The sequence below is a fragment of the Diceros bicornis genome, chromosome 6 (genome assembly GCF_020826845.1).
Source record: "Diceros bicornis minor isolate mBicDic1 chromosome 6, mDicBic1.mat.cur, whole genome shotgun sequence".
Classification (NCBI taxonomy): Eukaryota; Metazoa; Chordata; class Mammalia; order Perissodactyla; family Rhinocerotidae; genus Diceros; species Diceros bicornis.
The window spans coordinates 39,318,081-39,341,368 of NC_080745.1; the positions used below are offsets into that span (position 1 = coordinate 39,318,081).

Sequence of the window (23,288 nt, forward strand, 5' to 3'; positions counted from 1 at the left end):
TAATTCTCATTGGCCATACCAGGGTGTCAGGGTCTTTTTAAACCAATCACTGACAAGGGAAATGATTGGTTAATTATCAGGACTTACCTGTGAGCTGAGAACTATATCACCTTCCTGCTGTTTGGGTACCTAAACAAGTTCATGGTTCTTTTACCAAGGTTATTGGTAACAAGTGTTGGGGAGCAAACCAATTATAGCTGCTACATGTGATTCTCCAAGTGTGATCCAGGCACTAGCAAAATTACTGGTACTTAGTAAGTAATCAATAAATATTTGTCTGCTCTTAACCTAGGACCATATTATGCATCAGATATTGTGGTGGCCACTTTCAGATAGATTATCATATTTTGGATCCAGATTTGAGGCTTCCTGGAGCAAGAATACAAGTCACTTTCATTTTCACAAGAAAATATCAATTTACCCCATCAACACTTAGTATCTAAAACAAATGGAAGTTCTTTTGCCTGATAACCCTGAATGCTCATCCTTGAAGAACTAACCCACTGTTGACATCAATTTCAAATAATTTATGATTCACTCCTGTCAAAAGTCATGCTGAGATCATTCATTCATTTATCCACTAAATTTCTCTCTAGAATCAAAGTTCTCTAAGTCCTATTTCTGTATCATATCACATCAGAAAAACAAAAAGTTGCAAACAAAAATTCTGGTACTTTAACTTTCTGAAGAAGATGATGCTGATTTTGTATAAAAGAAATAGTCTTATGAATAATGCTTTTACATCTGTTGTAACACTGTGAAGACTATTGTTCATTATGTTATTTAATAATGAAAAATATTGTCTTTCCCAATTAAAATTTCTAAGTGCTCAGCTTCATTTTAGTAGATAATATGAATCATGTAACTCATTGCTTCATTTTTGCCTGGACTCCAAGAGATCAGTTTTATATTTAATTGCTTGCTGTACCTTAACTCTAGAATTTTTTATGTAATTATGCTTCTATTTCCCAACTTTCATTATGTGGCTCCTGTTATGTTGGCCTTGTTTTAAAAGTTTTAAAAGCTTATTGTGCGCTTGCCTCTTTTTTAAGCTACCTTAAATTTTTTTTTGGAAGTAGGAGAGTTATAAAAATAAATCTCTCCTTCCCCTCACATATCCTTACATCCATGCATTTATCCACCTATCTTTTCTTCCAACTACCCATACTTTGTTTCATTTACCCCTCCATCTGTGCATCCATCTACCCGTCCTCCCATCCATTCATTCATTTTTTGAAAAATATCACTCTGCTTGTAACCAAATATAGCCAGAGAAAGTGAACACAGTGCATGTAGGATTGTGAACAGATCCATGGATCCAGAGAGTGTCTATGCTAGAAGTAGACCAATTTCTTCATTTTACAAAAGAACTTTAGCTCCTTTTCTTTTTTGGCTGGCATTTTATAATCCTAGCTTACATTGGTACAGAGATTTCCAGATTTCTGTAAATATTTAAAAAAATTTAAGCACAAATTTTTGATTTACTTTAGTAGACTTGCTTAAAATAGTGTATGTAAAGCAATGTACATAAATCCAGCTTTTTTAAAAAAAAGGAAATTAGGGAGTAAATATTTATAAAAGAAGTTACTTTAGTTGCCTTAAAAAGTAAGCTTCCCTATTGTATTTAAAATATGAGTTTTCTTCATTCTTTCAACAAATATTAATAAAAGAAGTAATTAAATACAACAGGCTTTCTCACTTAAGAAGTTCAAAATCAATTCTATTCAACTTTCTAGAAAAATATCTATTGCATGAATTAAACGTTTGTATATATAAACCATATTAATTTGGGCTCCCTGAAGTTTTTAAGATATTGATTGTTATAGTAGGAAGATTCAAGGTAAATGAATGTGAGATATAGGAAAAATGAATTTGTTCTCTAAAAATCTTAATCTTGTACACCTGTACTTAGGAAGCACTTACAAACCATGTGATATTCAGCTACTATCTGGAAAGTAAAATCAATACTATAAATGAGTTTGAGTCTATTCTCTTTCACTGTAATATTATAACTCACTAAAAATAATTAAAATTCTGTTAGAGTAAAAGTAACAAGTTGGAACTGAAATTCCAGATATTCTTAATATATATTACAACTAGTATAATTTCAGCAGATGTGGAATCCCATAACCCTCGTGGGATTAATACAATTAATATGACAAAGATATCATCTATAATTTCTCAAAGCACAAATAAAAACTATATTTTATTGTTTAGGTAGTCACCTATATTTATACCAAGGTGGCTATATGTTGACTAACAAAGCTAAGAATGGTATCAGTACCTAGAATCTGATATACAATTTTGCTATAACCCAGAACATTTCTAGGTGCCAAAGAGGGTTTTTTCAAAGGTTTATAACTCATATTGGTAAAAGATACACAGGAAAACCACACAGATAATACCCATTTCACTCTTCCAGCGTCTAAACCAGTGTCCCAAGGAGGACAGGTGCTCAACAAATACTTGATTTGCAAATATTTGGAGCAGTCCTGTCCAACAGAACATTTTGCAATGATGGAACTGAACTATATCTACACTGTCTAAAATGGTAGCCACATGTGGTGGGCTAGAGTGACTGAGGAAGTGAATTTTTATTTGTATTTAATTTTTATTAATTTAATATAACGTTAAATGGTAACATATTTCGAGTGACTGTTGTATTGGACAGCAAGTCATGACTTGACTTTTAGAAAGTCAAGTGTAAATTGCTCGATAGTACACACCTTGAAAATTCAAAACAAATTTATGTGCTCATTTGTCACTATTTGCATTTGGTTTTAGGTTTCCTTCTCCTGCCCATATGCTTGTTGTTAATTTTATTTTTTGAAATTGTATAATTTTAACTTGCTTGCAAAAGTTAAAAATATACAAAATATATTCTCAGAGATGAGTCTCTCTTCTCATATTCCTTTCACCCTATTCTTACCATTCCTTGTAAAGCATCTTTCCTTATGTATTTATTTATCCTTCATGTGAGTCTTTTTTAAAAATGTGTGTGAAAATAAGCAGATTAAGATGTGCTATCTTATTTCCCCTCATTCTTACACAAAAGGTAATATATTGCTATATATGAAATCATGAGTTCATGCTGACATCTCCAACGCAATCCCATCCCATAGAGTTCTTTGTCTTATCCCATTCCATAGTATTCCATAGTAATACCTCCCTTATTCCATAGTGAGAACCTTGGCTCTCAAAAATATCTAATTGTTTACTTGTTGTCTCAATGCTTCAGCACATATACATACCCCCTGGCTGTTTCTTACACTGCTTTTCTGACTCCACTATTTCCTCAGCCCCGTGTCTTGCTCTTTTGGATTCACTTTTTAAAAAAGAGTCTATTGCGAAGTATCTTCCTATGAAGAGTTCCTGGAAGTTAAATATTCTGTGTACTTTCATGTCAGAAAGAATCTTTATCTCACCATTCACTTAATTAATGAATTGGCTGAGTATTGAATTTGAAGCTTAAAATAATTTCTCCTTAGAATTTGAATGCATTGCTTCATTTTTTTCTCTTCAGTATCTAGTGCTACTCATGAAAAGTTTAATACCAATCTGATTTTAATATTTTATAAATGACCTTTTTCTCTCTTGAAGATTTAGTTCTTCTCTTTATCCTCAATATTCCGTAATGTTGGAGGGTATGTCTCAGGATGGTTATCCTTGCATCTAAGCAGTAGAACATAGTGGCAGTGGATACTGGCTCTGAGTCTGAGTACCTGAATTTGAATTCTGACTCTGATACCTACCACTTTCCTGAGGAAACAAAAGTGACTTGACAGAGTTTCTGGTTTTAAGAGCTCTCTGTCAGATTTTTGGAAGTGGCTGAGTGCAGGAAAACACATAGTTAGAGACATACGATCTTTAGCAAATGTGGGTCTGAAGTGTCAGCTTGTCCAACAGACAAAATTACCTAATACAGCGGGAGGCATGGGGAAGGGTGGTGATCAGGGAAATTTTCACAGAGGAATTGACATCTAAACTGAATCTGAAGACTGGATAGAAAGTTATCAGGTAGACAGTATCAGGAAAATGGCTCTACTCAGGCATATAATCATAGACAGCTGGGCAGAGATTTTGGAGTTTGGAGAGCTGCAATCAACTCTTTTTAGTGTCATCCAAGGAATCCCCAGCAACGTGTGAAAGACCACCTCAACACCAAGGTCAAAGAAGGACGTGTTTTTCCTATTAGATGCCCTCCCCCCTTATCTATACACCTCAGCATCTTTAAAGATTCCTTTCCCCTAAAATTCTTTGCCTGTTCTTATGGCCCAAGATACCTCCTGCTCACTGAACTATGTTTTGCTAGAGCTACAGACCTTGGAGCTCCTTTGCCTCTTTATTTTTCTTTCATTGTTTCTCTGTTGTGTGTTTTTTTTGATGGTAGAAACTGAGAGGTTAAAGAATGATCTTGGGCAATAGATAGGACGGTGGGTAATTCTAAAAGAGGAAATTTAACAGTTCAAGCTCAAGAATGACAAAAGAGTAGATAAAAAAATGAAAGTAAGTTGGAGATATATATATATATGTATATCTGACAGACATATTAAAAGGGATATACTCTCCAGGAAGGCTAAAATGTAGAAGATGGAATACGTCAACTGTTAGTGAGGATGTAGACCAACTAGAACTCTCAGGCATTGTTGATAGGAGTAAAATTTGTTCCAACCACTTTGGAAACTGTCAGTGTCTACTAACATGGGACATACGTATACTCTATGACTCAGAAATTTCACTGATAGGTATATTACCTGGAAATATGTATGTAAATTCCCTGAAAATATGTACATATTTTCCTAGTACCAAAAGACATGTACTAAGATGTTATAATATCACCCTATATAATAATCCCAAAGTGGAAATTATCCAAATGCCTATTAATCATAGAATAGATAAACAAATTTTGGTATAATTATACAACAGAATACTATACAGTAATGAGAATGAGTAATCTAAAACCACGCACAACAATGTGGGAAAATCATATTTAGTTTAATGTTGAGAGAAACTTGATAAAAAATTGTATACAGTATGATTCCATTTGATTGAACCAAAATAAGCAAAACTAATATATTCTCTTAGAACTTTCCAGTCTCTTAGTGTAGTAGTTATCCACTGTGAAACAAATTACTGCAACATTTAGCAGCTTAAAACAGCAAACATTTATTATCTTTCACATTTTCGGAGAGTTAAGAATCCGGGAGTAGCTTAGCTGGGTGGTTCTGCCTCAGGGTCTCTCACGATATTGCAGTCAAGATGTCATCGGAGGCTGCAGTTGTCTGAAGACTTGAGTAAAACTAGAGGATCCATTTCTAAGTTCACTCATATGGCTGTTGGCCTGAGGCCTCGTATCCTTGTTAGCTGTTGGCTAGCAGCCTCAATTCCTTGCCACATGGGTCTCTCTTTAGGGTTGTTCACAACATAACAGCTAAAGTTCTCAGAGCAAGCAATACGCAAGACAGAATGACAAAGATGGAATCCTTAACGTCTTTCTTTTGTTTTTTTGGTGAAGAAGATTGGCCCTGAGCTAACATCTGTTCCAATCTTCCTCTACTTTATATATGGGACGCAGCCGCAACATGGCTTGACGAGCAATGCGTAGGTCCACGCCCGGGATCCAAACCCGCAAACCCAAGGCCACCGAAGTGGAGCACGTGAACTTAACCATTACGCTACTGGGCCAGCCCCCTTAACGTCTTTTTTAACATAGTCTAAGAAGTAACACACCATCACTTATGCTATATTCTGTGGGCACACAGATCTGATACAATGTGGAAAAGGGGTACACAAAGATGTGAATACCAGGAGGCTCAGATCAATTGGAGCCATGTTGAGGGCTGGCCAGTACACCTGGTAAAAGTGTAAATTGATGGATTTTGAGAAGTTCAATAGTGTAGGAAATTGTATTGATAATTTAAATATTTGAGAATTTGTATTGAGAAACAAAGAAAATTAACCAAAAAAAAATTTTTTTGAGAGGCAATTTATTAACTTCCATTAAAACAAAGTGGTACATAAGTGAGCAAAGACCATCCTAGAACTTTGCTTGGTCTCAGTCCAACTTTAAACACTTAAATAGTCATATTCATTTAACTAACTATTGTGATGTAAACAAATTTGAAAAGTATGTGAGGAAAAGTGTAAAAGAGCTAAATCTTTATGTTAACTAGTCATTGACTAATTTCTAAATCATTGAAGTCAAGGAATATTATTTATTAATATTAGCATTATTTATAAACATCAAGATTTTTAAAATTTAAGCTTCAAGGAAAAGAGCTAGGTCTCTGAGTCACTGGAGATTCCCAAAGTTGGACACTCAGGCTAACTAAGTGACCTAGAGTTTCATATGTAGAAAAATGATCTTTGCCAGAGGGAAAAAGTTTATCAGTATCATGAAGCCGTGACAAAGTCTTTTCTGTTCTTTTATTTTTTGATTTTTGGAGATATTCCAGATGTTTGAAAGGTAGGTATAGAGTAGAATAGTGAGGTCAGAAGTACCGCTTGTGGGGGCTGGCCAAGTGGCATAGTGGTTAAGTTCGCACACTCCACTTTGGTGGCCCAGGGATCAGAATTTCAGATCCTGGGTGCGGACCTATGCACCGCTTATCAAGCCATGCTGTGGCAGGCGTCCTACATATAAAGCAGAGGAAGATGGCCGCGGATATTAGCCCAGGGCCAATCTTCCTCAGCAAAAAGAAGAGGATTGGCAACAGATGTCAGCTCAGGGCTAATCTTCCTCACCAAAAAAAAAAAAAATAAAGAAAAAGAAGAGGAAGTAGTACTGCTGTTGTTAACTGTGTGATGTGTCATAAATCACTCACTCACTCTGATCCTTGATTCTCTTGTTTGAAAAGCAGCAAAATTCTCACCAGTCATTGAATTTTTAGTATATAATCTGTGAGGAACCAAACACATTCCTGATACATAATATTGGCTTCCTAAATATTTTAAAAAATATGAACCATGATAATCAATATTTGTTCAATAGACTTACAAAAAGTAAGGGTATGAGGCATTTATAGAAGTCGTGCATGTGCTTGCTTGCACTTTCTGCTATTATTAATTCCTTTCCAGTTACTTAGCCTAACGTAAAGAAATGATGACTTAGCGTTATGTAAACTTTCAAAGCCAAATTCCTCTACCATTAGTAATTTTCAAAGATAATAGTATAATTAGAAATATTTTAATTTGAGTTTTATTAGTAATAGAAAACATAACTTGGTGAAATCATTTCAGATGATCACCTGTAATGAGTCTGAATTCTTTTCTGACCTATTCAACCCAGTAATTAGGTACCCTCACCTACTTTCAAATGCATGTAATAAATTTAGCAAGGATTAAGAAGTGATGAAATATTCTTGAGTTACTACCACAGACTCAAGGCCTAGGAGAAGTTGGTTCTTTAGATTTGTTAACCTCATTGCCAGAAAATTAACATTAATTCCCTCAGGAGTACTGAAATGCAGAAGCCCTGAGGACTTTACTTATCAAAAGGAGGTGGTATGGCTTTAGGGTTCAGAGAGCAGGCTCTGGAGTCTACCAGCCTGCCACTTATTAGCTGTGTGACCCCAGTTTCCTCATCAGTAAAATCAGGATAGTAATAGTTCCTGCCTCTCAGGGCTGCTGTGAGGATTAAATGAGACAATGCATATAAAATGCTTAGCACAGTGCCAAGTCAAGTAATCACTCAATGAATATTAGCTATTGTTCTCCATATTCTGAATAAAGTCAATAGAGAAAGTACAGACCTCTAGAGTTCAGAACTGCTTAGAATTTGGCAGTACAAAATAGACAAGATACTTTAAATTTGAAGCTGATAATGTATTGACCCAAAGGTCACCTTTGTTTAATAAATCTACACTCCAAAGTTCAGAACAGTTTATCCTACCTGGCATTTCAATTGATTAGAGTGAATTTGTTTAAGGTATCACCCTTTTTGATCAATAATTGTATAACATAATGGTATAGTATGTGTAAACCTTGTTTCCTTGAAACTTAGGTAGATTACAGATTCAAGACAGGTTTGTCAATTTGTTATTCCTTCTCAATTACCCTTAACTGGCTACTTAATTGTACTCACTTTGTAGTTTCTTAAAAACATTAAAAAAAAATTCACTTCTAGTCTGATCCAAGCAACCATATGTCCATGGTATGAGTAAAGCACACCCACAGCTGATGTTTAAGCTAATGAAATGAGAAATGTAGTACATATCAGCTTTGAATAGTTCATTTATGCTGTCAGAGTGAAAAAGTAGTAGTTTCCATCTGTACTTCAGAAATTAAACATTTGCTTCTGAAAGATTTTATTTTAATTGGAGCTCATATTTGTTTATTAGTAAAAGGCCGCTAGAGGAGTTAAAATGAAATCATGTTGCAATAATGAAAAGGCTGTGTTGTATTTTTCTTAAAATACTCTAAATCTTTCTCACATCTCACATGGCAGTGAAAACTAGACCTTTGCATGATTTTAAGTTTGCCTTTTTTTGCCAGAATTTACATAGGACGATGATGATGGCAGTTTGACTATTGTAGACAGAGTAGTGACAGATTGAAGGTGTTGATAGAGAGAGTTAAATTATTCTTGTATGGCACACTTGTTTGGTAGATGAAAAAAACTTTTTTCAGTGAGGAAGATTATGAATAAAGTTTTGTCAACAATAGACCACCACACGTTTTGAGACCACATCTCTTTGTATTTAAATATGTCTTTAGATTTAATAGATGATGTCAAAGAATCTAGGAACCACTTTACCCTGTTCTTTGGAGTAGCAGTTTTGGTGGAAGGGTTTGCTGTTCACCCCTAGAACCTGAAGAAAATGTGAAATAACTGGACACGTTCTCTTAAGAGTTCCCTCCTCTCTCAAGACCATAAAAAGTAAAGATTAACTTATTAAATATGTTGAATGTTCTTATAAACCCACTTAATTATATTTTTGGAGCTTCATGAGTGTGAAAAAAACCTAAATCATACTGAAATGCAAGCTGAACATGTTGCATTGTACCTACGTTTTTGTCTGGCTTTTATATATTACACTCACCCATTCATTCAATTTTCAAATTCATTCAATTACTTATCTACTATGTGCCAAGCTAGGCACTTGGGATACAAACAGGAAAAAGTTTCAAGGAAACATTGAAAAATTTTAAAGAGTGTAGTGACATGGCTTATTCATAAAACAACTTATTGAGCATCTATTTTGTGGCAGATACTGTTGTACTTAATGCTAAGAGGTTTCATCAATAAGATTATACTTAAAGTGAGTCTGATGGACGAGAAGAACTTAGGCCAGAGGACTATGGTGAGCACTCAAGCAGGAGATAATGATGCCTAGAGGCAGTAGGGCTAGAATGGTAATGGATTTAAAAGATATTTATATGGTAGAAGAGATTGTACTTAGTGGACATTCGGACATAGAAGTTAAAGGAGACTAGGAGGTCAAAAGAAGACACCTGGGTTTTTCACATGGATGACGGGGCATGAAGATAGAAAATAGTAGAAGAAAATTAGGTTTTCCAGGTAGAAAAGAATGTGTTTAGGTTTAGATAGGATGAATATGAAGTGTTACGAAAGATTCAGGTAGAATTTTGCAATGGGCAGTTGGATGTATAGTTCTGGAATTCAGGAAAAAGATCTAGGTTAGAGACATACGTTGGGAGTCTCATCTATATACATAAATGGGAATAGTGGTTTGGGACTATTTGTTCTATAGGCAAAGTGGTAGGAGTCAGCTTTCTCCTTCGCTTTCTTATCCCATTCACTGAAAGTGAGACGGTGATTTGATGGAATCTCACCGTAGAGTGGTAGTAGTAGTATCCAATCGAAGCTTCTGAGATGATAGAAATATTTCATATCTCCACTCTCAAAAGAGTAGTCAATAGCCATATGTGTCTGTTGAACACTTGAAATGTAGTAAATGTAATTAGGGAACTGAATTTTAAATTTCATTTGATTTTAATAATTTTTTTTTTATGAGGAAGACTGGCTCTGAGCTAACATCCATTGCCAATCCTCCTCCTTTTGCTGAGGAAGATTAGCTCTGAGCTAACATCTGTGCCTGTCTTCCTCTATTTTGTATATGGGATGCCGCCACAGCATGGCCTGATGAGCTGTGCACAGGTCCGTGCCTGGGATCTGAACCCGCGAACCCTGGGCCGCGAATTGGAGCGTGCGAACCCAATCACTACGCCACCAGGCTGGCCCCTGATTTTAATAAATTTAATTTTTAATAGCCACACATGGCCAGGTGCCACTTTTTATTTGACACTACGCCCAGAGAAGGACAGAGGAGAAGAGCACAGTGAATAATCCTGGTAGATACAGTGGCTAAGAAGTAGTGTATAGATAATACATTTTAGTAGGTGGAGGAAAGAGGGGACTAGATAACATATGAATGCCCATGTATACCACCAACATTTCCCCATATCAAGAACATAGCAGGTAGGATTGCATGAGATGGTATGCTATACATGCAGATAAAGATTTGGATTCGAAAAAAATAGTATTTATCAATATTTTTGTAATAGATAAAATACTTCTAACTTCTGGGTTTAGAATCATTGCTCTAAAAATTAATAGGCTTTTATCCTGCATCTTCACATGGGGCAGAGGCTTCTTCAATATAATATAGTACAGTTATGTGTCACTTAACAAAGGGAATATGTTCTGAGAAATGCATTGTTAGGCAATTTCATCGTTGTACAAACATTATAGAGTTTACCTAAACTGTGTACAAGAGAAAATGATACAATCAAGAGATGCATTAAACACGAGATGTATGAGGCTGCTGCCAGTGTAACATGGCATACTGTTTTACAGCAAACTTTTTTTATAAGTAGACAGAGTACACTCTACAATAACAATAAAAAGTATAGTGGAGTAAAGACATAAACCAGTAAGTGTCGTTTATTATTATTTTTATTATTTATTATTATCCAGTAGTATATACTGTACATAATTGTATGTGCTATACTTTTATACAACTGGCAGCACAGTAGGTTTTTTGTTTTTTGGGTTTTTTTACTATCATTTAATATTATTTCTTTTTTTTTATTATGGTAACATTGGTTTATAACATTATATAAATTTCAAGTGTACATCATTATATTTTGGTTTCTTTATACATTATGTGATGTTCACTACCCAAATACCAATTACAATCCATCACCATACACGTGTGCCTAATCACCCCTCTTATAGTCCTCCTTCTCCCTATCCCTGCTGGTAACTACCAATCCAGTCTCTGTCTCTACGTGTTTGTTGTTGCGTGTGTTGTTGAGTGAGATCAGAAGGCATTTGACTTTCTCCGTCTTACTTATTTCACTTAGCATAATATCCTGCAGGTCCATCCATGTTGTCACAAATGGCTGGATTTCATCATTTCTTATGGCTGAGTATTATTTCATTGTGTACATATACCACATCTTCTTTATCCATTCTTCCCTTGATGGGCACCTCAGTTGCTTCCAAGTCTTGGCTATTGTGAATAATGCTGCAGTGAACACAGAGGTGCGTGTATCTTTACACATTTGTGTTTTCACATTCTCTGGATAAATACTCAGCAGTGGAATAGCTGGATTGTATGGTAGTTCTAGTCTTAATTTTGGAGGGGAATCTCCATACTGTTTTCCATAGTGGCTGCACCAGTTGGCACTCCCACCAGCAGTGTATGAGAGTTCTCTTCTCTCCACATCCTCTCCAAAACTTGTTGTTTCCTGTCTTGTTAATTATAGTCATTTTGATGGGCATGAGGTGATATCTCATTGTAGTTTTGATTTGCATTTCCCTGATAGTTAATGATGATGAACATCTTTTCATGTGCCTGTTGGCCATCTGTAAACTTTCTTTGGAGAAATGTCTGTTCAGATCTTTTGACCATTTTTTAATTGGATTGTTAGTTTTTTTGTTGTTGAGATATATGTGTTCTTTATATATTTTGGATATTAACCCCTTATCAGATATATTGTTTGTAAATATCTTCTCCCAATTGTTAGGTTGTCTTTTCATTTCGTTGATGGTTTCCTTTGCTGTGCAGAAGGTTTTTAGTTTGATGTAGTCCCATTTGTTTATTTTTTCTATTGTTTCTATTGTTTCCCATGACCAGGCAGACATGGTAATTGAAAATATGCTGCTAAGATTGATGTCAAAGAGCATACTGCCTATGTTTTCTCCTAGAATTTTCATGGTTTTAGGTCTTACATTCAAGTCTTTAATCCATTTTGAGTTAATTTTTTGTATGGTGTAAGAGAATCATCTACTTTCCTTCTTTTGCATGTGGCTGTCCAGTTTTTCCAGCACCATTTATTGAAGAGACTTTCCTTTCTCCATTGTATGTTCTTGGTTCCCTTGTTGAATATTAGCTGTCCTTAGATGTGTCAGTTTATTTCTGGGCTCTCGATTCTGTTCCATTGATCTGTGTGTCTGTTTTTGTGCCAATACCATGCTGTTTTGACTACTATAGCTTTGTAGTATATTTTGAAGTCAGGGAGTGTGATACCTCCAGCTTTGTTCTTTTTTCTCAGGATTCCTTTGGTTATTTGGGGTCTTTTGTTGTTCCATATAAATTTTAGGATTCTTTTTTCTATTTCTGTGACAACTGCCATTGACTTTGATAGGGATTTCATTGAATCTGTAGAGTGCTTAGGGAAGTATGGACATTTTAACTATGTTAATTCTTCCAATCCAAGAGCACAGAATATTTTTGCATTTCTTTATGTCTTCTTCAGTTTCTTTCAACAATGTTTTATAGTTTTCAGTATACAGGTCTTTAACTTCATTGGTTAACTTTATTCCGAGGTATTTTATTCTTTTTGTTGCAATTGTAAATGGGATTGTATTCTTAATTTCTCTTTCTGCTTTGTTGTTAGCGTATAGAAATGCAACTGATTTTTATATGTTGATTTTGTATCCTGCGACTTTACCGTATTCACTTATTATTTCTAAAAGTTTTTTGGTGGATTCTTTAGGGTTTTCTGTATATAAAATCATGTCATCTGCAAATAGTAACAGTTCCACTTCTTCCTTTCCAATTTGGATCCCTTTTATTTCTTTTTCTTGCCCGATTGTTCTGGCTAGGACTTCCAATATTATGTTAAATAACAGTGGTGAGAGTGGACATCCTTGTCTGGTTCCTGTTCTTAGAGGGATAGCTTTCAGTTTTTCTCCATTCAGAATGATATTAGCTGTGGGTTTGTCATATATGGCCTTTATTATGTTGAGTTACTTTCCTTCTATACTCATTTTATTCAGGGTTTTTATCATAAATGGATGCTGTATCTTGTCAAATGCGTTCTCCACATCTATTGAGATGATCATGAGATTTTTATTCTTCATTTTGTTAATGTTGTGTATCACGTTAATTGATTTGCAGATGTTGAACCATCCCTGCATTGCTGGAATAAATCCTGCTTGAACATGATGTATGATCTTTTTACTGTATTTTTGTGTTCAATTTGCTGGTATTTTCTTGAGCATTTTTGCATCATGTTCATCAGTGATATCAGCCTGTAATTTTCTTTGTTTGTGTTGTCCTTGTCTGGTTTTGGTGTCAGGGTAATGTTGGCTTTGTAGAATGAGTTGGGTAGCTTCCCCTCCTCTTCAATTTTTTGGAAGAGTTTGAGAAGGGTAGGTGTTAAGTCTTCTTTGAATGTTTGGTAGAATTCACCAGGGAAGCTGTCTGGGCCTGGACTTTTATTTTTTGGGATGTTTTGATTACTGTTTGGATCTCCTTACTAGTAATTGGTCTATTCACATTGTCTCTTCTTGATTCAGTTTTGGAAGGTTGTATGATTCTAAGAATTTATCCATTTCTTCTTCTTTATTCATTTTGTTGATATATAGTTTTTCGTAGTATTCTCTTATAATCTTTTGTATTTCTGAGGTGTCCATTGTAATTTATCCTCTTTTATTTCTGATTTTATTTATTTGACCCTTCACTTTTTTTTTCTTGGTTTGTCAAAAAAAGGTTTGTCTATTTTGTTTATCTTTTCAAAAAACCAGCTCTTAGTTTCATTGATTTTTTTCTATTGTTTTTTTAGTCTCTATTTCATTTATCTCTGCTATGATTTTATTATTTTCTTCTTTCTACCGATTTTGGTCTTTCTTTGTTCTTCTTTTTCCAGTTCCTTTGGTGCACTGTTAGATTGTTTATTTGAGATTTTTCTTATTTGTTTAGGTAGGCCTATATTGCTATAAACTTCCCTCTTAGAATTGCTTTTGCTGTATCCCATAAATTTTTGTATTTCATTTTCATTTGTCTCCAGGTATTTTTGATTTCTCCTTTTTTTCTTCATTGACCCAATCATTGTTCAGTAGCATTTTGTTTAATCTCCACATATATGTGGCTTTTCCAATTTTCTTCCTCTTAGTTGATTTCTGGTTTCATACCATTGTGGTCAGAAAAGATGCTTGGTATATTTCAGTCTTCTTAAATTTATTAAGACTTTTGTGGCCTAATATGTGATCTATCCTGGAGAATGTTCCACATGCATTTGAAAAGAATGTGTATTCTGTGGTTTTTGGATGCAATGTTTTGTATATATCTACTAAGTCCAACTGGTCTAATGTGTCCTTTAAGGACAATATTTCCATATTGATCTTCTGTTTAGGTGATCTATCCATTGGTGTAAGTGGAGTGTTAAAGTTCCCTACTATTATTGTGTTGCTATCTATTTCTCCTTTTATGTCTGTTAATAATTGCTTTATATATTTAGGTGCCTTTATGTTGGGTGCATAGATATTTACAAGTGTTATATCCTTTTGTTGGATTGTTCCCTTTATCATTATGTAGTGCCCTTCTTTGTCTCTTATTACAGTTTTTGTTTCAAAGTCTATTTTGTCTGAGATAAGTATTGCTACCCTAGCTTTCTTTTCATTGCCATTTACATGAAATATCTTTTTCTATCCCTGCACATTCAATTTGTGAGTGTCTTTAGGTCTGAAGTGTATCTCTTGTATGCAGCATACATATGGGTCTTATATTTTTATCCAGTTGGCCACTCTATACAGTAGGTTTGGTTACACCAGCATCACCACAAACACATGAGTAATGCATTTTGCTATGACCTTACGATGGCTATGACGTCAGTAGGTAATAGGAATTTTTCAGCTCCATCATAATCTTATGGGACCACCTTTGTATATGCGGTGCATTGTTGGCCAAAATGTTATTATACGGTGCATGACTGTGTAGTAAAGAGTGTAGACTCTGCATTCTGGCAGTCTGAGTTCAAATTTATATTCTGCTATATATTATCAGAATGATCCTGGGCAAGATTCTTGATTTCTCTGTGTCTTTGTTGTTCAACTAAGTTTTAACCCCAGATTAATACTGGTGTTGTTTTAGGCTTTAAATCACAGTAGACACTTAAAAAGTGCCTTGAATCTAGTGAAGAGTTAATGAATGTTACTATCGTTAATCTTCAAAGTAAATTTGGAGAAATCTTTTTAATTGAGACTATTTTGAAATCTTAATAAAAAAACGACAGTCTATGGATTGACCTTACTGATAGATGCATCCTTACACTCATTCAATGTTGTGTTTTTTAAGAAACATTTTGCATATAAGATCACCAATTTCTTTGCATTAATCTTTTTGATGACAGGGAAAATATCTTACCAAGAGAAAGTCTAGAGTAATTTTATTATTTTTATGAGATAGAGTTACTACCTTTAATTAAATTTTATTGTATTTGGCAACTCAAATGCTTTCTTTCTTTAAATATCTTTATACTCACAATTTCAACTGTTATTCACACCAATTATTTTTTTAAATTTCTTGGGGCTTGTATTGGATAGGATGAAAAGTGATTATATGGTCCCAGGCCAAAAAACAAAAATGATGTAAAGGAGAAAGATAATCTTGTTAAACATTTCTTTAAAAACGTCTTTTATTATTTTGATTTTCTTTACTTTTCAGAGATCCAAGATTATCCTGCGAAAATGCTTTGTCTCTCTACATTAAAGAAATAATTAAAATTCTATTAATCAAATATTTGCTTAAAAATATGATTATCTCCTGGAAACTCCAGAAATCTGAAAATACAAACAAATGCATTCGTATTCATTTTAACAGCCATTCCTGAGTTTGTGACACAAGTGAATGTCGCTTTGGAAGCCTTAAGTAAAAACTCTATGGATGTATTTGATGATAATCAATTTGTGGACATCTCAAAGAAGATCTATGATACAATTCATGATATCAGATGTTCAGTCATGATGATTCGGGTAAGTTTGCTTTACCTTCCATTGAATTATTCCGACACTCTTCCCCATCTGGAATGCCTGGAATGATTGCAAGAAATGTTTTATTTTTACGCCGTAATGTCAATGCTGAAATCCATTAGAACTTTGGAAATTCATATGTATCCCCAAAGTCAGATCTACTATCACAGACAACACTTTTCCTTATGTATTTGGTTATAACTTATGCAAATGAGCACATTTAACTGCTCTGTGTGCAGAAAGGTTAGGATTCGTTGTGTGCAGGATTCATTGAAGTGTCACATAGAACAATCGGGAGCCAAAGAAAATACAGGAAGTAATTTGCTTTCTTTTCCTGAACAGAAAGGAAAGGATCTTTCTCATCATTGTACTGAAATTGGTAGAAAAATGTGTTTACAATGAGGTGTTTCTATGCCCAAACTCTCTCATACTAGATCATAGAATCACAGCGTGTTCTGTAAGAAATTTCCCTTGGAGCTGCCAGGAACAACACACACTGGAACTGTCCCAGCCTGAGAGTTGTCTATTTGGGGGAATATATGCCATCTTCCCAAGGGTATGAGTGAACCATTTGTTGTGGGCACACTGCAAATACAGAGATCAGCAATATTTGTCTTTATTCACATGTTAATGTGGAGTATTTTTTTTTTAATGTTATTTAAAAAACAATGGAGGTTCTTTGGAAAATGCATATGTAAAGAAATGGAGATACCTTATGTTAGAATGGGTTCCCCTGGAGATGGACCCTGAGGTAAGGAGTTGTGTTATCATTAGTCTATTTAGGAAAAAGTGAGACAAAAAAAGTGAGGCAGGGAGGGGAAGAAAACCAACAAGATCTAATTAGGAGTCACTGCAGGCACCTGGGGCTTGATCCTGCTGGAGAACTCTGGGGGTACTATAGAATACACCCCAGAATTATCTCACCTGAGGTGAACAAAATCTAATTTATCCACCTATTCATCCTTGATTAAAGGCTACTCCTCCACAGAACCTCCTGCCTCAGCCAATCAAAGCTCTTGTGGCCCAAAAAAGCAACCCTCAGGCAGAGTGGCAGGTGCTTGCAGTAAGAAGATTCAGTAGGACTGGTGAGTGCAACTTGTTCAGTATGAGTAGAGTTCAATTTGAAAGCCTCTGGATTTAACTGTTAGTAAGACTATAGGATGGAACTAGAAGTGCTGAAGACATATGGACGGGCATCAACAGTATCTGATAGGCCTGAATGGCATAGTTACACTGAGCAATCCATAAAAATGGAGCCATTTGGGGACCTTATAAGGAAAAAGGCTAGCAAAAGTCAAGGAGCCTGGCAAGGTAGATAGATGCTTATGGAAGAAATAATAAGAGAAAGACTAGAAGAGTCAAGATATAGGAACTAGCACTTCAGAGATTGGGAAAACCTGAAAGCAAGCCAATTATACATATAAGAGAGAAACCTCAGGGTATATATTTGCAAGCAGCCTGGAAGTGTTTGTTCATATGTGATTGGGAACTGTGGCACTGTACCAGTACTATGTCTGAATTGCAAAGTACCTTTATCATATTTTCTTCTTCTGACAAAGACTTGTATACCTTATCTGTGTCAATGTGTGAACTAGTGGACTGGTAATAACCCAAAGCCGAGAAGATAGGTAGAACCAGGAGAGAAACACTGAAAGTGTGAAGAAGACACGTGAACTTCAGGAAAAAGACTTACCAGAGTGCAACCCCTACATTTCCAGGATCCCTGTGTGGATATTTGAGAACACAAACCAGTGAAATAGCATAGGTGAACCAGGATAGGGAATGCATTTTTTCCTGTAAAAGCTATCTAGGGATGAAAAAAGTCTTATAATCTTTCCTATTTGAATGTTTCAGTATTTAAAAATTTCCTTGTTATCAAAATGGCTTACTTATAGCAAATCGATTTATCTTGCCATTATTTTTATATATCCCTCGTATCTAGCAGTCTTCTGTAGGCTAGGAGAGCAATTTATTGTAATTATTCGTAGCCTTAGAGGACAATTATCTTTCCCTATGGTCATTTCTTTTTCAAGGTAAATACTTCAATTTACTTTAACTTTTCCTCATAGGAATAATTTAGTATTTTGTGTTCTTTGCTAGTCCTTATTTAACTTTTCAATAAACTTCTCAAATGAGACTACGAAAAAACATACGCTAATTAGGGCCTGTCCAATGTCAAATAAAGTGAAAGACTTGTTCCTATGTTATTACTGTTAATACAGCCAACTGCTGATAGCCTATTTTTTTCCATTCTTACACACCGAGATTTGTGGATAGGCAATGACTTCCTTTTCTTTTTTTACCCTGTTGTTGCCTGTATCTTCCTTCTCTATTTTAATTGGATATGTTTGCACTTGGTCCTAAATCCTAATCCTATTAAACTTCACTGTGTTTCTAAATGATTCTTCATATAATTTATCAGGTTGCTTTTAAATTTGATTATGACCGTACCTAAATCAGCATCAATTAGAAACATGAGATTATAATCTTAGTTCTTTCATCTAGATTACTAACAAAAATATCAAGTTATATAGGCCCTTCATCTGGCTGTAATCTCTGCTAGATAGCCCCAGTTAAGGGCATTAGTGTTAAGAGCCCTTGAATCTGATGTCCCATCCAGCTGAGAACACATCAGTAAGTGTATGGTTTCAAAGATGTATTTTGAATTTTGAGGTAGAGATATTCTTTCTCTAAACACATTCAATGGCCAAAAAAGTAAAACAGATAAAAGCAGAGCTGCTACACTTGAAACCGTGAAGGACAGTCCAGAGACCCATCCTCTCAGTCCTTGGACCCTAGTGTCCTAGGCAGCCTCTAGGGAAACCTCTGCAGAACTTCTAAAGGGATTCCTTGAAGGATGACCCATAAAGCTCTGCACTTAATTGCTAATTGGATTATAGGATGAAACTAGAAGTCTAACTCAGCTGCAGTTAATGAAAATCTATCATTTTTTTTTCTTTGAGGACTGTCCCTTTATCATAGAAGATAAGAAAATTGATCCGGTATAATCTTCTCTTTACAAGGTCAAATTTAATGCTGACCAATATCTTGACCTCAGAACTGCAAAGCATTTAATGCTTTCTTCAAAGTATGTAAAGAGTGTCAACACTAAGACAATGCATTTATAATTATGCAAGGTCAGGGAGGGCTAGGCTATGCTCTTGAGAATGTTTGTGAGTGTTAGAGAAGCAGATCCTATATATGGATTTTCATGAGTGCCCTTCAGTGCCCTTGAGACAATAAAATACTACCTTAAGATCAGAGCCTGATACTTTATAAATAGTTTCAGAAAAATAAGATTATAGCCACCTTTAATATTTATTTTGATGAATAATTATGTTATCAGTTGTTCAGATTATTTTTAAAAGTTCTAAGATAAATACTGTGACAGTTCATCTTACTATCTCCACTGAATTCAATGTGTGGACAAATAAGGTTGTAGAACCTCATTCTTAAAAACCTCAGAGCGTAGGGAGTTTTAAATATTTTTTACCTGTTTGGTGTTTAATATCTATGTGTAAATTTTACAATTATTAAGAATCTATAATGGTTAAGACTAAAGCAAGTAACAAATATAACCAAACCTCAGTTTCCTTCTTTGTAAAATAAACCTTGTGTTTAACCTACTTCAGAAGATTATGCTGACAAAATGAGTTAATAGAAATGAAGTACTTAGTAAACAGTAGTCTCTTGCAAGAAGATGGCTACTATTGCTATTACCACTGTGAGTAGTACAAGCACTACTGAAGCTGCTCATTGTTTTTGTATATCTTGAAGAATGTTAGCTATAGAAGCTATAGAAATATGCTCATGGAGCAACATGAAGCCAAAGCCCAAGAGTAACTTGAAAGGTGAAGTTCTAAACAAAGAATTATGTTTTTTCTCAAGATATTGTTTGTATAAGAGGATACTATATTGATTGACATTGGGTATCTGAATTAAAGATTATTTAATGCAAATTGTACTTTTGAACCCATATTATTTTAAGCTAGCATTATAATTCTACATGTTGTTTTTATTAACCTCTTGAAACATGCAAGGAGTGCTCTCGATGTTTCATCTTTTTGGTAAAAGGCACTTAAACAGAAATAAAGGAAATTTTAAAAGGACAACATTGAGTTATGAGAAAGTAACACGGGTGGCCAGCAGTGAAATACTTTCAAAAGGAAGAAAAGATTCAGCAACAGTCATCCTGTAACAGGTATTCAGAATGTAGACTTCATATATATTATTTGCGAATTTTCGTATGTGATTTATCAAAAGCACATAGAAAATATAGAGATACTTTCCAAAGCCAAACGTGAAGATTTTCAGGACCATCACTAAGTTTAGATTTTCTGTGTTAGTTTTCTAACTTTATATACCAAGGAACGGGAATATATTTTGGATATCTTACTTGATGGAAGTTAATTTTTGAAGAAACAAAGGAAAATAAAATAAATTAAAAAACATTTACATAGCTCAGTTTACATGAACCATGTTTCCATGAATCATTTACATGGCTTCTAGAATAGGAAGATAGTGCAAAATACAACTTCAGCTTATATAGCCAGAAAAACCTTTTGTGCCTGATTCTACTGCACCTACAGGAATGGATAGATTTATGGCTTCTACTGGAATTATATATAATTTTATTAATTTAGATTAGTTGCACTGCCATGATTTTTCTGAACTTCTTTTATTGTTTTCCATAACTTCTTTTCCTCATGACCTCAAAAAATCCTTTTGCTTTATACTGAGCTGCTGCTGTTTGTCTCCGAAGTCTCACACTCAAACTACTGGAGGGAAAGGCCCTGATGGTGTCAGTTAATCACTAACTAATGTAGAATGTTACTTTGTACATTAGAATTCTGTGGAATTAAGTTCAGAAATGAAGAAATAGTGAAAAGAATGTTGTGTAAAATCAAAGGCATGCGTTCAAGTCTCAGTTTTACATATTACCATATTTACATATTACATATAACATGATATTGTTAGTTTCTTTACTATAGGGGGAAATGAAAACATACTATTGCATTACTACTTTCAGCCCTCATTGCACTTACAAATGAAGGACAAAACATTGTTCCCTAAGATTAGGAACAAGTTGAGAATGTCCATGTTCCAATGCAATGAAATGTTGCAGATGTCCTAACCAATAGAGTAAATCAAGAAACAAAATAAAAAGTATACAGATTACAAAGGAAAAAAGTCAAACTGTATTTGCAAATTATATGATCAACTACATTGAAAATTCTAAAAAAAATTTACAACAACAAGAAAACCCCACCTTAGTAGAAATGATAAATGAATTTAGCAAGATCACGGAATATAAGGTCAATATACAAAAACAAGGTCAATATACAAAAATATAATGGAAGGAAGGAAAAAATAAAGATAAGGGAAAAATTAATGAAATAAGAAATGTACAATAAAGAAATGCAATGAAATTCAAACTATATATTTCTGTATAGTAGGAACTAACGATTAGGAAATATATCTTTTAAAAGTACAATATATCACGGCATCAAAAATAAAGTAAACAATGATAAGTTTAACAAACACCTAAAAGATCTATATTCTGAAAATTAGAAAATGTTACTAAGAAAAATTAAAAGGACAAATATATGGAGAGATTTATCATATTTCTGGACTGAGACACTCAATATTGTTAAGGTGTCAATTATCCCCAAATTGATTTATTGATTTAATGCTGTCCCAAACAAATTCCCAGCAGGCTCTTTTATGAAAACTGATAATCCAAGGTGGTTGCATGGGTGTACACATTTGTCAAAACTCATCAAACTGTATACTTTAAAATTGCATGTAAATTATGTTGGTACCGTTGATTTAAAAAATAATATTATACCCAATAGTCAAGACCTTAGAAAACAGGTAATTTTAATTAGATAAAGTCCTACCAAACTGTATTAATTAGGACTAATTAGAAAGGCCTGCATGGACTCTTGAAAATGCTGACATTTAGAATATACAATTAATCCTTTTCTACTTTATAACTGGCTACTTGCCAAATATTTCTAATATATGGGTCCTCTTTTGTTGGTTTTGATTTCTCATGTTTGTGAATCATTATATATATCTTAGATCAAGGCTTGGCAAACTTATGGCCAAATTTGGTCCACCATCTGTTTTGTATGTCCTGTAGGGTAAGAATGGTTTTAATATTTTTAAATGGTTGAAAAAACTTGAAAAAAGAATAATATTTTCTGACATGCAAAAATTATATGAAATTCTAATTTTGAAATACAGCCACATCCATATATATCTATGGCTCTTTGTGCTACAGTGGCAAGGTTGAGTGATGGCTACAGACACTAGATGGCTCACAAAGCCTAAAACATTGACTATATTGCTCATCACAGAAAATGTCACTGACTCTTGTCTTAGATAGTCTGTTTTGGCCCTTTACCAAAATCTTGACTGGGTTTTCCAAGGATCCAATCACACTTTTATTATTTTTTCCTTGTAAATCCAATCATCCAAAATATTTGAATATTAGAATCTCTTTCCTTCCAAATTCCTCAAGTCATGTGACCACCAGAGCAATTTCTGCTAATCCTTCCTATTCCCAGTCCAGGGTTCCAGGCTCCTTTCTCCATCTTTCTTTCCACCCTGAGGGCTTCCATTCTCCTAGGCCCTCTAATTTTATTACCCTTTGTTTTGTAGATCAAACTATCTGTGCTTCTTTCTTTGCAAATTTTTTATTTATGCCCTGCTACTTTGCAAAGAGAGTTCTTTAGTTACTAGGACTCACCCTTCTCCTAAGGCCGTAGGGAATTTTTTTACATTCCTTTTGGTATTTTGCATCATTCACTCATCAGGTAAAATTAAATTTTAGCCTTGTTTTTGATTATCACTGTCTTGAAATTAAATTTTTGAGTTTTACAGGATGTTGAAATTCATCAACTTTATTCAACCATTTCACTTTTTCTTTTCTTTATGTCATAGTAGTAACAATTTGTCCAAAGGTTATTTGATTAGTAATGAGTTTTCATAAAATAAGTATTTGTTAAGTGAATTTAACATGCAGTGAATTAGGGTGAGTATATGCTTTTGGTTTCCTTAG

General features: G+C 34.4%; 1 protein-coding gene across 1 annotated transcript in view; it reads left to right on the top strand.

Annotated features, from left to right (window-relative positions):
• The window catches only part of CTNNA3 (catenin alpha 3), a 1,506,614-nt gene that overhangs the window by 1,163,276 nt on the left and 320,050 nt on the right, over positions 1 to 23,288 (top strand). Inside the window, 1 exon segment of the mRNA XM_058544370.1 lies at positions 16,074 to 16,225. Coding sequence (XP_058400353.1) covers positions 16,074 to 16,225 — 152 coding nt within the window.